At 47.4% G+C, this 16,598-nt stretch overlaps 1 protein-coding gene across 2 annotated transcripts in view; it reads left to right on the plus strand.

Annotated features, from left to right (window-relative positions):
* LOC145347804 (PDZ and LIM domain protein 5-like) overlaps positions 1-15,964 on the plus strand; it is a 200,138-nt gene extending 184,174 nt beyond the window's left edge. For both annotated transcript variants that reach the window (XM_080195659.1, XM_080195649.1), the window contains 5 exons: positions 2,151-2,352; positions 8,938-9,118; positions 10,935-11,055; positions 12,300-12,415; positions 13,684-15,964. In XM_080195659.1, coding sequence (XP_080051785.1) covers positions 2,151-2,352; positions 8,938-9,118; positions 10,935-11,055; positions 12,300-12,415; positions 13,684-13,773 — 710 coding nt within the window. In that variant the 3' untranslated portion in view covers positions 13,774-15,964. The remainder of the gene's footprint in view (positions 1-2,150; positions 2,353-8,937; positions 9,119-10,934; positions 11,056-12,299; positions 12,416-13,683) is intronic.
* The last annotated feature ends 634 nt before the right edge of the window (positions 15,965-16,598 follow it).

A 16,598-nucleotide genomic window follows, 5' to 3' on the forward strand; every position in this document is an offset into this window, starting at 1 on the left:
GATGAAATATATAATTTGTCTTTTTGTTTTCTTCTGCATTTATCTCTGTTCTTGACTTGTCTTGTTCTTTAGGATGCGTGGGTCAGTCCAAGATGTGATAGTGGGGTAGTCATAGCATCCTCACTGTAGAAGGAGGCCATTTGGCCCATCAAATCTGCACTGACCACAATCCCACTCAGGCCCTATCCCCATGCATTTGCCCTAGCTAGTCCCTCTGACACTAAGGGCAGCATTAGCATGACCAGTCTGCCTAACCTGCATGTCTTTCGGACTGTGGGAGGAAACAGGAGTACCTGGAGGAAACCCACGCAGACACGGAGAATGTACAAACTCCGCACAGACAATGATCCAGGGTGGGAATTGAACCCAGGTCCCTGGCGCTATGAGATAGCAGATGCTAAACACCAATAGTGTTTCTGCTGCATGGTCATAGAGGGGAACCTGGGTTTGGGGCATAACCGCCAGCCAGTTTTTGACTCTCTTCCACTTTCCCCCCACCCTCTTCCAAAACTCGTGTTTGAGAAACGAGAACACGTTGAGGGATGTTTATTTGTTTATTAGTGTCACAAGTCGGCTTGCCTTAACACTGCAATGAAGTTCCTGTGAAAATCCCTTAGTTGCCACAGCATGGTGTCTGTTCGGGTAACACTGAGGGAGAATTTAGCACGCTGACCAGCATGTCTTTCAGACTGTGGGAGGAAACTGGGGCACCCAGAGAAAATGCACACTGACACAGGGAGAACGTTCAGACTCCGCACAGACAGTGACCCAAGCCGGGAATTGAACCCGAGTCCCTGACGCTGTGAGGCAAGCGTGCTAACCGCTGTACCAGCGTGCCGCCCGAGGAAGGTCCGCTTCTCTCATTGCCCAACAATGAATTGTCCCAAGTTTTCTGTTCAGTCTTTTGATAATCACGTGGTCTATCATTCCCCCACTTTCCTCTCCATGAGTCACTTGTATGAAATGCTGGTTTGGTCTCAACTGGAGTATTTTGTGTCCCGTTCTGGGCATCGCATTTGAAGGCTTTGGAGGTGACAGATGGAAGGTTAACGAGCTGAAGTATTAGCTCTCTTTCTCCCCCTTCAGATGCTGCCAGACCTGCTGAGCATTCCTCGCTTATATTCCTATCGTATTTATTCATTTCAACGAGATCGCTTCTTTTTTTGTTGGATTCCAGAGAGAATAAACCCATTTTACTTGATCTCTCCTCAAGAGAGGACAGCCTGTTGGATATGGTTGGGAGACTGCCCCGGAGCACTGAGTGGCCTGTTAAACAACCTGCCTCCGTTCCCTGGAACTTTGTCCCAGTAATTCTGCTTTTAAAAATTAGGCTCTTCAGCCCTCCTGCCTTCCTGCATCCAGTGTTTGCACAGTACAAAATATAACATTAAATAATAAATTCGGCTCTTCTTTCATTCAAATTTAACACAGCATTTAGATTTTAGCATTCCAGATTAAATAGATTAGCATATAGAATCCCTACAGTGCAGGAGGCCATTCCCACCTGACCACAATCCCACCCAGGCCCTATTCCCATAACCCCACACCCTGCTAATCCCCTGACACTAAGGCTCAATTTAGCAATTTGTTATATACGTGCATATTAGGTGGCACAGTGGTTAGCACTGCTGCCTCTCAGCTCCAGGAACCTGGGTTCAATTCCAGCCTCGGGTGACTGTCTGTGTAGACTCTGCATGTTCTCCCCATGTCTACGTGGGTTTCCTCCCGTGGTCCAAAGATGTGTAGGGCGGCACCGTGGTTAGCACTGCTTACTCACAGTACCAGGGACCCGAGTTCGATTCCCGGGTCACTACTCCTGCTCCTATTTCTTATGTTCTTATGTTTATGTTCTTATGTCACTGTCTGTGCGGAGCCTGCATGTCCTCCCCGTGTCTGCTTGGGTTTCCTGCGGGTGCTCCAGTTTCCTCCCACAGTCCAATGATGTGCAGGTTAGACATGCTAAATGCATGGAGCTGTGGAGATAGGATGGTGGCCGGGATATGATGCTCTTTCAGAGAGTAGGTGAAGACCTCGATGGGCTGAATGGCCTCCTTCTGCACGGTAGCGATTCTATTTTATTCAATAACTCTGGTTTGTCTGAAGCTGTTTTTTGTTCTGGATGAAATAATTTTGTTTGTGTCTACCGGCAGCAAACAGTTTCTCCAAAACATCACTGCCAACTGCGCAGGTTTCCCCGTCCAGTCAGCCAGGCTGGGTGTCCAACCCAAAGGTATCTGGCACCACTATGAGCAAACCGGAGCAGCAAGAAGATAATACACTGGTTCAGATGGCTGAGCATATCCCTGCTGGCAACAGGACCCCCATGTGTGCTCACTGCAACTCCATCATCAGGTAAAGTTTGTTTATTAGTCACAAGTAAGGCTTGCATTAACACTGCAATGAAGTCACTGTGAAATTCCCCTAGTCACCACAGTCCAACGCCTGTTTGGCTCAATGCACCTAACCCTTGCGTCTTTCTGACTGTGGGAGGAAACCGGAGCACCCGGAGGAAACCCATGCAGACACGGGGAGAATGTGCGGTCTCCACGCAGATGGTGACCCGATGCTGGGAATCGAACCTGGGTCCTTGGTGCTGTGAGGCAGCAGTGCTAACCACTGTGCCGCCCGTACGAGGCAAGCCAGCAAAACTGACTCTCTTTATTGAATGAATATTGTATCAAAAAATATAAATAATAGTTGCTTCGAGCCCACATTACTGGAGCAAACCATCTCAAGGTACATCGCAGAAGTGTTATCAAACAAGATTTGACACATGAGGTCAGCATGGTGGCACAGTGGTCAGCACTGCCACCTCACAGCGCCAGGGACACCGGTTCAATTCCATCCTCGGGTGTGTGTGTGTGGAGTCTGCACATTCTCCCCATGTCTGTGTGGGTTTCCTCCAGGTGCTGAAGTTTGCTGCCACAGTCCAAAGATGTGTAGTGTGGCACAGTGGTTAACCCTGTTGTCTTACCAGCACCAGATGACCTGGGTCCAATTCACAGCTTGGGTCACTGTTTGTGTGGAGTCTGCACGTTCTTCCCGTATCTGCGTGGGTTTCCTCCGGGTGCTTCAGCTTCCTCCCACATTGCAAAAGAAGTGCTGGTTAAGGTGCATTGGCTATGTCAAATTCTCCCTCGTTGTACCTAAACAGGCGTCAGAGTGTGGCGACTAGGAGATTTTCACAGTAACTTCGTGGCAATGTTAATGGATTAGTCATGTTAAATGTGCGGGGTTATGGAGATAGGATGGAGGGGTGGGCTGCTTTTGTGGAGAGTCAGTGTGAATTCAATGGGCTGAATGGCCTCTTTCTGCAGTGTAGGTATTCGATGGTTCTACATGGGTTCTGAGGATAAGTGCTTTCTGCTTTTTGTTCTCTCTTCACCTGACCCAATCCACAGCTGTTTGAATGGATGGTTACAACAGGAAAACTGACTAGTAATACCAGCTGTACACAATAGTCCACCCATTTACCCCCAGCCACCCTGCAAAGATCCATTTGCAACCATTCGGCCCATTGAGTCCACGTTGACTCTCTGCAAAAGCAGCCCACCCTGGCCCACTCCCCCCCACCCCCCCTATTTCCATAACTCTGCACAATGCATTTGCATTTCCCAATAGGACACTGTACTCTTCCTGTTTGCTGACTCGGCCATCGATTGGCAAGCAGCGATGACCTGGAACTCGCTATCTACAAGGGAGGTGGAAACAGATAGGCTAGATCCAAAGGAATCTTTCCCCCTTTAGTAGAGGGATCAATAACCAGGGGGCACAGATTTAAATTCAGGGACCGGAGATTTAGAGGGAATTTGAGGAAAAGCCCTTTTGCCCACAAGGTGGTGGGAATCTGGAACTCACTGATTGAAAGGCTGCTAGAAGCAGGAACCCTCAACATTTAAGAAGCACTTAGATGAGCACTTGCAATGCCATAGAATACAAGGCTCTGGATCAAGTGCTGGAAAATGGGATTAGAATAGGTTCTTGGTGGCCAGGACAGACATGAAGGGCTGAAGGGCCTCTAGTGCTGTAAAGCTCTTTGACTCTATAATGTGGAAGTGACTTCCAAAGGAAATTGGCTCTGCACTTGAGAGAAATAAACTTTACGGGGCTAGAGGAACGGGACTGATTAGATTACTTGACAGAGGGCTAGTATGGACTCAATGAACCGAATGGCCTCATTCGCTGCTGATAAATTGGAAGGCTACCAAGTGAAACTTTGAGGTGTGGTTCTTTGACAGTTGCGTTGAGCGTTGTGGAAGTTGGTTGTTGGCAATGAGGACCGACGCCCTTACCATCTCCTTTCCCTCTTGCAATTCAGGGGCCTATTCGTGTGAAATTAGCCTTTGCTGTTGTAATGGGGGCATTGCCCCTTGCTTGTTTCTATGTCTCACAACAGCCCTGGTGTCAATCCTAAACATGTTCTGATCACGAGAGAGACACACACACACACACACACACACACACACCCTCCCCCACTATACCCGAGAAAGCTGTTTAAGTTCCGTTTGGCATTGGTCTGTCCACAAGTCCGATATCATTATGGATTTGTGTAATTAATACAACGCGCTGTCAGTTAGACAAAGCTGCCTCTTCTCTGGGTTAATAAATATCCCCTGTCACTCCCTGCCTGAAAGTAGAGCAGTCAGATCTCACACGGGCTGTTTGAGCGTAATTACAGCAGATCCCTTCTGCCCACTATTCTTTCGGCAACGCAGAGGAGTTTCAAATAACATTTCATTTTACACCTGCTTCATAAAAGGCAAGTTAGCCAGTAACACAAATTGCAATCCCAGACGCAAAAATGCATTCCTCCGATATATCTCTCTCTTTAAAACAGTGTGCACGGGAATTAGAATCCCAGTGGTGTGCACGCTGTTATTCAGACATTTATTAAATTCCTGCTGCAGCTGGTTAATCTGCCCATCTGTTGACAGCAGTTGCCTGCTCTGGTTTCCGGATGCTTCCCCCACCCCCCCCGAATGGGACTACAGTGGATGTGAAAGAGCTGGGAAGCTGATCCTACCTGGCGCAAGAGAGCTTTTCCTCTTTAGTAACAATACAACGCTAATGAATCCACCTGACTGGTTTGCAACCGCGGTGAGCCGTCGGTCGTACATAAGGGCCCGCATTGTGGGCAGATATGCGGGCAGCTGAGATAAGCGCGGAGGTCAGGAGGAGCTTGTCGCAAGGTGGGAGGTCAGGTCAGGATTAGGTCGCTGCATTACTGAGGGAGGAGGGGGTGGGGGGGAGACTGACTGTTCTGCATCCGTTTAAAGTTTACTTATTAGTGTCACAAGTAGGCTTGCATTAACACTCCAGTGCGGTTACTGTGAAAATGCCCCAGTGGCTACACTCCAGCGCCTGTTCGGGTACACTGAAGGAGAATTTAGCATGGCCAATGCGCCTAACCAGTACGTCTTTTGGACTGAAGGCCCATTGCCCCTAAATTGTGGGGAGGTGATGGCCAAATGGTTATCGCTAGACTATTAATCCAGAAAATCAGCTGAAGTTCTGGGACTCGGGTTCAAATCCTGCTATGGTAGATGGTGGAGTTTGAATTCAACAAAAGATATCTGGAATTAAGAATCTATTGATGACCATGAAACCATTGTGCATTGTCAGGAAAAATCCATCAGGTTCACTATATTTAATTTATTTATTAGTGTCACAAGTCGGCTTACATTAATACTGCAATGAAGTGACCATGAAAATCCCCTAGTTGCCACATTCTGGCGCCTGTTTGGGTACACTGAGGGGGGAGTTAGTACGGCCAGTGCGCCTAACCAGCACGTCTTTTGGACTGTGGAAGGAAACCGGAGCACCCGGAGGAAACCTACACAGACATGGAGAGGACGTGTAGATTCCGTACAGATGGTGACCCTAGCCAGGAATCGAACCCAGGCCTCTGGCGCTGTGAGGCAGCGGTGCCATCCGCTGTTGCCACCGTGCTGACTAATGCCCTTTAGGGAAGGAAATCTGCCATCCTTACCCAGTCTGGCCTACATGTGACTCCAGAGCCACAGCAACACATGTCCCACGAATGAACAAAACAAAAAATTATGCAGTCGGGTCTAGCAACACCCGCGCAACTTCATCTTAGCGCGATAGTATATGTGCCCCAACCGGGTTTGTTTTCAGTGGTGGGGTGCCAACCCAACCACCACCTTCCAGCTTACTCCCATATTACATGGGGTGGGCAAGCCCCAAAATCTGCAGTCCACCTGCCGTGTAAACCAATTGACCCACCCCCTGTAGGACGCTGCCCATTCCATAACACGGTCGGTGTGAGCCGTGGGGGCAGAGCAGGCAGGTTTCTTTTTGTAATATCTTTATAAAAGAGCGGGAATAAAGTGAGGTGCTGTTTTCAGGAGTGGGGGTGGGGGGAATGTCCCGAAATGACAGTTCATTGGAATCTTGCACAAATGTTGACACTGGCAGATATGTCACTCGCTGGAGTGCGTGTTGAATAATGGATGAGGTGTTTAAGATGGCTCGCTCAGCTGAACGGTTAACAGATTAGCCTTTTGTCGGAGCACTACAGGCTAATTAATATCTGAAATGAGCATTTGTGTCAGATAATGGCTTCCTGAACATGATCTCGGTATAACAAGTGTGGAGCATGTTTGGCTCGTTCCATGACTCTTCCTTCAACCTGTCCTCTCCTCATTGTAATGGCAAACCAGTTCTGTGTTCCCCGCATCTAAAGTATGTGTTGTCTTGCAGTAGTGTGCAGTGATGTGTAGATACACTGGTTTTCAATTTAATTTCGATATAATGATTGCTGCTGTGAAATGAAATGTCTGACACTAACCTTGGTTGATTATTGTTTATATCTGTAAAAAGGTGATAGCCTTCGAGTGTCAGGACTAATGCAGCTAGAAGTATACGAAACCATGCAGTTAAAATCAGGAATTCTCTCTCTTTTTCTCTCTCTCTCTCTCTTTTCTTTCTGTCTCTCTCTCTCTCCTCTTTTCTTTCTGTCTCTCCTCTTTTCTCTCTGTCCTCTTTTTTCTCTCTTTCTCTCTCTGCTTCTCTCTCTCTCTCCGCTTCTCTCTGCTTCTCTCTCTCTCTCTCCGCTTCTCTCTGCTTCTCTCTCTCTCTCCGCTTCTCTCTGCTTCTCTCTCTCTCTCCGCTTCTCTCTCTCTCTCTCTCTCCGCTTCTCTCTCTCTCTCTCTCTCTCTGCTTCTCTCTCTCTCTCTCTGCTTCTCTCCCTCTCTCTCTCTCTCTCTGGTTCTCTCTCTCTCTCTCTCTCTCTTCCCCCCACGTCCCCTTACCCCCCTCCCCCCCAAAACATGCACACACATGCAGTTTGGCTGTGAATTTGGGTTGCATAGGGACACAGTGGGTAGCACTGCTGCCTTTCAGCGCCAGTGACCTGTGTTTGATTCCTGGCTTGTGTAACTCTCTGTGCGGAGTCTGCACCTTCTCCCTGTGTCTGCTCGGGTTTCCTGCGGGTGCTCCAGTTTCCTCCCGCAGCCTGAAAGGTGTGCAGGTTAGATTGATTGGCCATGTTACATTGACCCTATTATTAGAGAGATTAGCAGGGGATAGGGCCTGGATGGGATTGTTGTCGGTGCAAACTCGATGGGCCGAATGGTCTCTTTCTGCACTGTAGGGATACTATGAAGGTTAAATTGTTTTCTTTTTGTTTGTTGTGAGTATCTAGGGTTAAGGAGCCAAGATAGGTAGACTGGGCTCACTGCTCATTGGCCATTGATGTAATTGAATAGCATAAGAGGCTCGATGGACCTGCCCTGATTCCTGTGAGCAAAATGTGTCATGCAGTAAAGCTGGCCATTCAGCCCATCGTGTCTCTGTCAGCTGAGAATGCAGTTTGCAAGTTAGGGCATATCGGGGCCATATTCCATTGCATTTTAAAATCATAGAATCCCAGCAATGCAGAAGGAGGTCATTCAGTCCATTGAGTCTGCGCTGACCACAACCTCACGCAGGTCCCATCCCCGTAACCCCCGTGCATTTACCCTTGCTAGTCCCCCTGACGCTAAGGGGTCAATTTAACATGGCCAATAAGAAATTGGAGCACCCGGAGGAAACCCACACAGACACGGGGAGAACGTGCAAAGTCTACACAGACAGTGACCCAAGGCTGGAATTGAACCTGGGTGCCTGGCACTGTGAGGCAGCAGTGCTAATCACTGTGCCAAAGGTTTATGCAAGCCATCCCCCCGGGCTGAAAAGCAGAGGAGCAGAATTAGGCCACTCGGCCCATCGAGTCTGCTCTGCCATTCAATCGTGGCTGAGATTTTTCTCATCCCCATTCTCCTGCCTTTTCCCTTCCTGATCCCCTTATTAATCAGGAACCTATCTATCTCTGTCTTAAAGACACTCAATGACCTGGTCTCTATAGCCTTCTGCGGCAAAGAGTTCCACAGATTCACCACTCTGTGGCTGAAAAAATTCCTCCTCATCTCTGTTTTAAAGAATCGTCTTTTTAGCCCTGTTGTGCCTTCTCCTCAACTCTCCTAATGTCCTTCAACCTAATAGTTTAGGTTTGAAGTCCACTGGTGAGGATATTTCGTTCCCCTTTTTCCAGGCCATCAAGCTGGCCCGAGTAGTTTTGTCTTTGTGTTATCTTTGAGGTATATCCTGCCTGCTGGGTGAGAGTTTGTGACCTGTGCACCATAGTTTCAGCAGTCTGTGTCTCTCATTGGACTGACCTCAAATCCTCACGCGAACCGGATTTGCGCCTGTATTTCCGATGATGGAACTTCTGTTGGGCGAGTGGCTTTCTTTTTGAAAATAAAACGATAGTTTCCTTCCTACTTGCGAAAGCTGAAGCCAAGAGACTGGCACAGAAGTTCCTGCTTGGCCTTTCACCTGTACGAAACCACAAAGGTTGCTGCCAGTTTCCGTTTTGATGGTTTGGATAAGGCGTTTTCCGTTTGTGACGTGACTGCGTATTGTTTGTTCCCGCAGAGGCCCCTTCCTTGTGGCGATGGGTCGTTCCTGGCACCCTGAAGAGTTTACCTGCGCCTATTGTAACCTGTCGCTCGCCCACATTGGATTTGTGGAAGAGAAGGGGTCTGTGTACTGTGAGAAGTGCTACGAGCAGTTCTTTGCCCCTGACTGTGCCCGATGCCAGAGGAAAATCTTGGGGGTGAGTAATTTTGAGATGCTAACCGCAGGGAACCAGTAATACTGAAACTACAACCCAAGACACCACCTTGAATGAACCAGTCATTACCAAAACCTAAATAATTCACGTATTCAGGTTGACTCATTGCATTCATTCTATATTCCTACGTTGTCAGCATAGAGCTGTCCTTTCATATCTTTCCCCCATCCCTTTTCATATTGAAACTTCAATCTCTTTGAAGACCTCACGATGTGCCATTTCTTCACTAGACTCATGCACACAAAACAGTCCTTTGCATGTGCAATCACTTGTTCAATACACAAACAGTGAACCAGGATGGTGTCACTGCTGATTTAGATTTTCCGCTGTGCTGGGAAGTAATTAACATCTGGTCAACGCTGTAACTCCCCTCCCTTTGCATCTGTCTGTCGCGTGGCTGAGATTTATGGAATCCTACAATTCCATTGTACCATTTAATGGACTACATTTGACAACTTAAACGGCACATTTTGAATCATACAATCCTACAGTGCAGAAGGAGGCCATTCAGCCCACTGCACTGACCACAATCCCACCCAAGCTCTATCCCCGTAACACCATGCATTTAACCTAGCTAGTCCTCCTGATGCTAAGGGACAATTTAGCATGGCCAATCCACCTAACCCGCACATCTTTGGACTGTGGGAGGAAACCGGAGCACCCGGAGGAAACCCATGCAGACACAAGGAGAATGTGCAAACTCCACACAGACAGTAACCCAAGCTGAGAATCGAACCCGGGTCCCTGGTGCTGCGAGGCAGCAGTGCTAACCACTGTGCCACCCCTGCTAGAATGGAACTTCAGAAAGTACCATTTGGGCGGCATGGTGGCACAGTGGTTAGCACTGCAGCCTCACAGCGCCAGGGCTCCAGGTTCAGTTCTGGCCTCGGTCACTGTCTGTGTGGAGTGTGCACGTTCGTTTCCGCTCGCTCGCTCCCTCCCCGCCCCCGCCCGGTGTCGGTGTGGGTTTCCTCCGGGTGCTCCGGTTTCCTCCCACATTCTGAAAGACGTGCTGGTTAGGTGCATTGGCCATGCTAAATTGTCTCAGCGTCAGGGGAGTAGTGAGGTAAATACGCAGGGTTGCGGGAATAGGGCCTGGGTGGGATTGTGATCAGTACAGACTGGATGGACCAAATGGCCTCCTTCTGCACCACAGGGATTCTGTAACGATGAAAGGTTCATGATATCAGATGAAAGTACACCAAACAGACCGCATCGGTTCACGGAGAATGCCTGCTGCCACCTTCCCAGGGTAGTTAGGGAACGGGCTGGCCTTCCCAGCGACGCCCAATGAATGAAATAAAAACCTCGACTGCAGTTGTGGTTTGGGTCGCAGAGTTGAAACCGGCATGATTGTTACAACAGAAGCGAAATGCTGTGGATTCGGGAAATCTGAAATTGAAACAGGAAATACTCAGCCGGCTGGGCAGCAGCTGTGGAGAGGGAAACAGAATTAACCTTTCAGGCCAATGATTCCCCCATCAGAATGTGGTGATTAGTTACACCAGGGCATTTTGAGAGCAAATTTTATGGTTTACAAAAATGTGTTTTTGTATCTATTTTATTGTGTAAAATTGCAAAAAGAAAAGCTTGCACATTGGGTGAAACTGGTCCCCTTGCAGATTTTATTCATCACTTGTGCAAGATTGTTTTATTATTTTCTTTCTATTATGGTGCTGGTGTTTTGGGTAAGAGACTGTGCCCAGCTTCCCTTCCTCTTGCAATGTGAATAAGGTCCTGCGGACTTGATCGTTCCCCCTCTCACTCTTGTGTGTGTTTTTTTTTTCTGGCCTCACAGGAAATTATTAATGCCTTGAAGCAGACCTGGCATGTTAACTGCTTTGTGTGCGTGGCTTGCATGCAGCCCATTCGCAACAATATTTTCCACATGGAAGACGGGGATCCTTACTGTGAGAAAGGTGAATGCTCAATCCTTACGATGTTGCACGGGAAGGTTATTTCCATGGTGCGCACTGCAGGGGCGGCACGGTGGTTAGCACTGCTGCCTCACAGTGCCAGGGGCCTGAGTTCAATTCCGGCCTCGGGCCACTGTCTGTGTAGAGTCTGCACATTCTCCCCGTGTCTGCATGGGTTTCCTTCTGGTGCTTTGGTTTCCCCCCACCGTCCAAAGATGCGTGAGTTGGGTTGATTGACCACTAGTGTCGGGGGGATTAGCAGGGTAAATATGTGAGATTACTAGAATCATAGATTCTCCACGGTGCAGAAGAAGGCCATTTGGCCCATCAAGCCTGCCCCGACAACGATCCCACTCGAGCTCGAGTAACCCCATATATTTACCCTGCTAATCCCCCTGACACTAATGGGCAGTTTATCATGGCCAATCCACCTAACTCGCACATCTTTGGACTGTGGGAGGAAATCGGAGCACCCGGAGGAAACCCACGCAGACACGAGGAGAATGTATAAACTCTACGCAGATAGTGACCCAAGCCAGGAATCGAACCCCAGTTCCTGGAGCTGTGAGGCAGCAGTGCTAACCACTGTGCTGCTATGCTGCCTGGGAATAGGGCCTGGGTGGAATTGTGGTTGGTGCAGACTGAATGGCCTCCTGCACTGTACAAGTGAAGTTAAAATTTATTAGTTGCAAGTAAGGCTTACATTAACACTGCAAGGAAGTTACTGTGAAATTCCCCACAATCCAGTGCCTGTTCGGGTCAATGCACCCTAACCAGCACTTCTTGCAGTCTGTGGGAGGAAACCGGAGCACCCGGAAGAAACCCACGCTGACACGGGGAGAACGTGCATACCCCACGCAGACAGTGACCCAAGGCTGGGAATCGAACCTGGGTCCCTGGCGCTGTGAGGCAGCAGTGCCACCCGTAGGGATTCTACATGCTGGGTATCCCCTGTTTTGTGGGTCTGTGGCAGCACAGCCCACCCAAGTGGCTGCCTCATGAAACCATTCAGAGTTAAACGCCAACGGTTTAACTGATGTATTGGAAAATCAAGCATTGTTGAAGCTGTGACGGGAGAGATTTTAGTCGAGAGCCTTCAGTAATATTGTGCTAATGTGTTGCCCCAGCAGCTGTACTCTGTCAAGTTCTATTTGCATGACATCATATCTCGATGCACATTAAAACACTCCTCAGACAAATGGGCTGTGGAATTAATCCGTATTCGTTTTTTTTTTCTCTTTCCACAGATTATTATAATTTATTTGGCACTAGCTGCCGAGGCTGTGACTTTCCTATTGAAGCTGGTGATAAATTCCTTCAAGCGCTGGGCCACACTTGGCATGATACCTGTTTTGTCTGCGCAGTGAGTAAAGCAAAGCTACAGACACGTGATGCCTGGTTTCCTTGTTAAGAGAACCTTGTGTCTGCATGTGCCTCCCGTCCGCAGAACCCCTGCTCTCTCTGCTCGTTCCTTTCGTTGCGTTTTGCGTGCTGTAAATTCCGACGTCCGTCCTTGCCATGCAAATTCCTTTACGTAACCTAGCTTACCCGACAAGTGTTCAAATGACTTCTGAGTAAAGAAATTCTCCGCTTTGTTGCGTACAGGTTACATACCGGGGTGTATTTGATATGCTTTCTGTAATTTTCAGAGAATGTATTAAGCTGAGTAAGAGAGGAGAATTTTGCATTTTGTACTAATTTCTTGCGAGTAAAAGTCACTACGTCTGCACAGCATAACTTCTTACTAACATCTCTGAGATGAGAGCCCGATGTGGAGAAAGGTAGACAGATCGTGCCTTTCCTTCTTCTAATTTGAGATTTTTTTTTTAAGTTGCGTTGAATGTTGAACAGAGATGGAGAGGACGGAAGTATATTGTCCCCTGACCCTTAACCACCTGCCCTCACCTGGGAATGAGGGAGTGCCTATACGGCAAAGAGTTAGGAGCATAAGGATGGAGCGAGGGAATAGGTGGAAGTGATTGCAGTGAAAAAGAGTGAGAAGGGCTTCATGGATGGGACAAAGGCAGAGGGCACGATTAGAACATGGAGATAGAAGCTAGAAGCAGGAGTAGGCCATTTGGCCCTTCGAGCCTGCTCCACCATTCATTTTGATCATGACTAATCAAATTCAATACCCTGATTTCTTTCTCCCCACCCTCCCCCCATATCCCTTGATCTCCTTAGCCTCAGGAGGAAATATGAGTAATTGGGAAGAGGATTTAAGTAGACTCCATTAACAGTCATATTTCCCCAGCCCATTCATAGAATCCTACAGTGCAGAAGGAGGCCATTCAGCCCATTGAGTCTGCACCAACCACAATCCCCATAACCCCATGCATTTATCCTAGCTCGTCCCCCTGACACTAAACAGCAATTTAGCATCACCAATTCACCTAACTACACATCTTTGGACCTGTGGGAGGAAACCGGAGCACCCGGATGAATCCTACACAGATACAGGAAGAATATGCAAACACCACACAAACAGTGACCCAAACCGGGAATCAAACCCGATTCCTGGCACTGAGAGGCAGCAGTGCCAACCACTGTGGCACCGTGTGTTAAAATAGGCCTCAAGTTTTCTAATAGGCATTTTTTTTGCATCATTCATTTATTTCCATTTAATTCCAGGTGTGTTGTGCTAATTTGGAAGGCCAAACCTTCTTCTCCAAGAAGGACAAGCTACTGTGCAAGAAACACGCCCATACAGTTAACATCTAAATCACGTTGACGAGATGCCAGGAAGAGGAGTATTGAAGAGGACATATCGAAGAGATGAAAAACAAACAAATAATTTGCTCTTTTTTTTGTTGTTGCTGTGAAAGGCATCAGAACCGTAACTTAGTCATTTGGGGTTTGGAGGGGAAAGGAATTGGTGCGAGGTTTCTGAATCTATTTTGGTTTTGGGCTCTTATGTAGATCTTTAACTGGGAATACTTGGGTGGTTGGTGGCCAGTGTTGTGAAGATATCGCATTTTGCCCCCTTAGGGACTGCATTCAGTAACCAATCTTGAATCTTTTAATGACCCTGTTGTGTAATATTTGTGGGGAAACACAGTGGCCTTCAAACACGATAACTCCACTTAATTCAAAATTTGCATAAATAATTCCAATTGCTCTGAAGGCCCCATGCGATGGTGTAGGTAAAATGATCCAACTCGGTGTCCAACAACACTTATTAATTACACTGATATATTTGGAAAAGTATGAAATCGCACTGAATAGCTTGTCTATCTTGAATTCATGCCTTTAATAGGTTCGGAATTTATCTGGTCCTATTCCATTACATTGAGTAGCGTTTACGCATCTGACGTCCTTACGACCATAAATTTCCTTTGGAAGAAATGAGTTTAGTCACACATGAGCCATTGGTTATGGTCTTGAGAATGAGTGTGATGGAATTCGACAGAAGCCTATGAAGGGAATTAGTGTTTCATTCACAAGTTGGGTGATGGATGACATAACCTTGATTTGATCTCTGTGGGAATACACATAACTTCAAAAGAAAAATAAATCAAGGGAAACTGTCCCGGGTGCTGCAAGGGTTTAATGCAATAGTGATGTACGTCTTGCGAAACGTCTTTAGTGGTGTAATTAAATGGTATCTTGTTATGCAAGTCATGACGGTGATTGGGAATAATGCCACTACCAGGCTGTCTGGGAATCCGGGAATTGTTTGTTTTATTCAACCGTAAACTGGAAGAGTGTGGCGTGAGATCGAGTGCCACAAATTAACTGGTAATTACTTTTCCAGGTCAGCTGGACTTCCAAACAAAGTTAGCTTGTCTTAAATTAGCATCTCTTTAGAGGCATGGGAGTGACAGGGGCTACTGAAGTAGCATTCTGCTGATAACCTGAATTTTGAGAGCCAGGACGGGAGGTCTTTTGGATGGGAGGGATTTAAAGGAGAAAGGAGAATTCCAGACGTGAAAATGGAATTGCGGGCATTCTTGCCATTTCTCGTGGGGTAAACACTTTTTAGCTGGATATGCGACCGACCACAAGGGCAAACTGGACCAGGTACTTCTGTACCTCTGTGGAATAAACCAGGGGTTGTCTGGAACCTGAGCTTTTCTTGCTTAAAGAAAAGCAAAAATCTCAACTTTACCTCTGAGCTACGCCGAGACCCATGTTATGAACGGGGGAGTTCACTTGTTACTGGGCAATGGAGCTTGGTTTAAAACAACCTTACTCCTGTTACATCATTAAATTTGTTTGGAATTTTCTGGGAGGAGGTGAGGAGGTCTTGAGATGGCTGAGTGCATGCAACTGGATAGCGTTTTCATCCTCCCCCCAACTTCTCTGATGAGTTATTGATCAAGACACCTGTTGTCATGAGGGGTAGATGATCTGACTGCTACGGTTGGCTGTTTTGTGGATTTCCGTTTGGTGAAGTGCGCTGAGTATGTTTTAGGGAATGGGCAGCTGAAAGATATTTTGTCTGGTCCTGTAATGAAGCTAAAGTGCCCAGTTGTGCTGGTTGAGGGTACAGCAATACTGGCATTGGGAGTGGAGGGGGAGTTTTCAGATTTATTCCTTTGATGCTCAGGCAGCATTTGGCTCCATGTTGTGTTGACGGACGTATAGAAAAGGGCAGTGACACTGTCGCGTTTAGCGCGTTGCAGTGCCAACAGCCACCAGTTGTTGCCAGTCCAGGAAAATTGCTCCAGCTGAGACTATGCGGCCACGGAGAAATAAGGTCTCTTCTTTACGTTTCCCCCTTTCTCTCGGCAGTTGAAACCTTGGCTGCTCTTGCTTTGCTTGTGTCATGGGGCAGCGCCTAGTCACGAGTGGCAGGCAGAGAGATGGCACCTGTACACCCATGTTTATCCACTGGGGTGGCCACGTTCCTGATGGCTTGACACGTTTCTGCTTAATGCTGATGTGCAATCTACATGGTTCTGAGTTTTTTTTAAAGAAATGTATGACGCGAGCTTGTAGTGTATTTTAATTCTTAACACAAGGATGTACAGGTTAAATATTCTTCAGGTTGATGCCATTGGCTTTGTGTAACCAGAGGAGCAATTGGGATAGAATCCTTCTACTTGGGCAAAAAGACAACTTAGCCAGGAAATTCATTTTTTATTCTTGACGTGACTTTTTTTTTCAATGGAATGGCACGCTTTGGGTCTCATCTGCTGTATCGGAGTAGTTTGATTAACTGGGTTACAGGATAGCCATATTGCCCAGAGTGAGCAATTAAGGAGCGTGGCTCAAAATGACGTAACTCTTGTTAATATTACTCAATAAACTCAAATATTACTGAACCATTGGGCTGACGGGGCCCATATTATGTCTTGAGATGGCCAAGTGTGGTTGTGGGGTGGGCGGGGGGGTGCAGGTGGGCGGGGTGTGGTGGTGCGTTTGGGGGGGGGGGTTCATATTCTTTACTCTCTCAACACAATTGTCCAATGTCATCAGCTTTCTCAGTTATTTCAAGTTATGCAGTGTCACGATAATGCTTAAAAGTGTTGCTGGTGTATCTTTTGTCTCTACTTTGGGATCACCGTTTTGTAAGATGAGCTGAAATTCTCATTCATGTACTT

The sequence above is a fragment of the Carcharhinus amblyrhynchos genome, chromosome 1 (assembly GCF_965287045.1).
Source record: "Carcharhinus amblyrhynchos chromosome 1, sCarAmb.v2.hapA, whole genome shotgun sequence".
In the NCBI taxonomy this organism is placed as follows: Eukaryota; Metazoa; Chordata; class Chondrichthyes; order Carcharhiniformes; family Carcharhinidae; genus Carcharhinus; species Carcharhinus amblyrhynchos.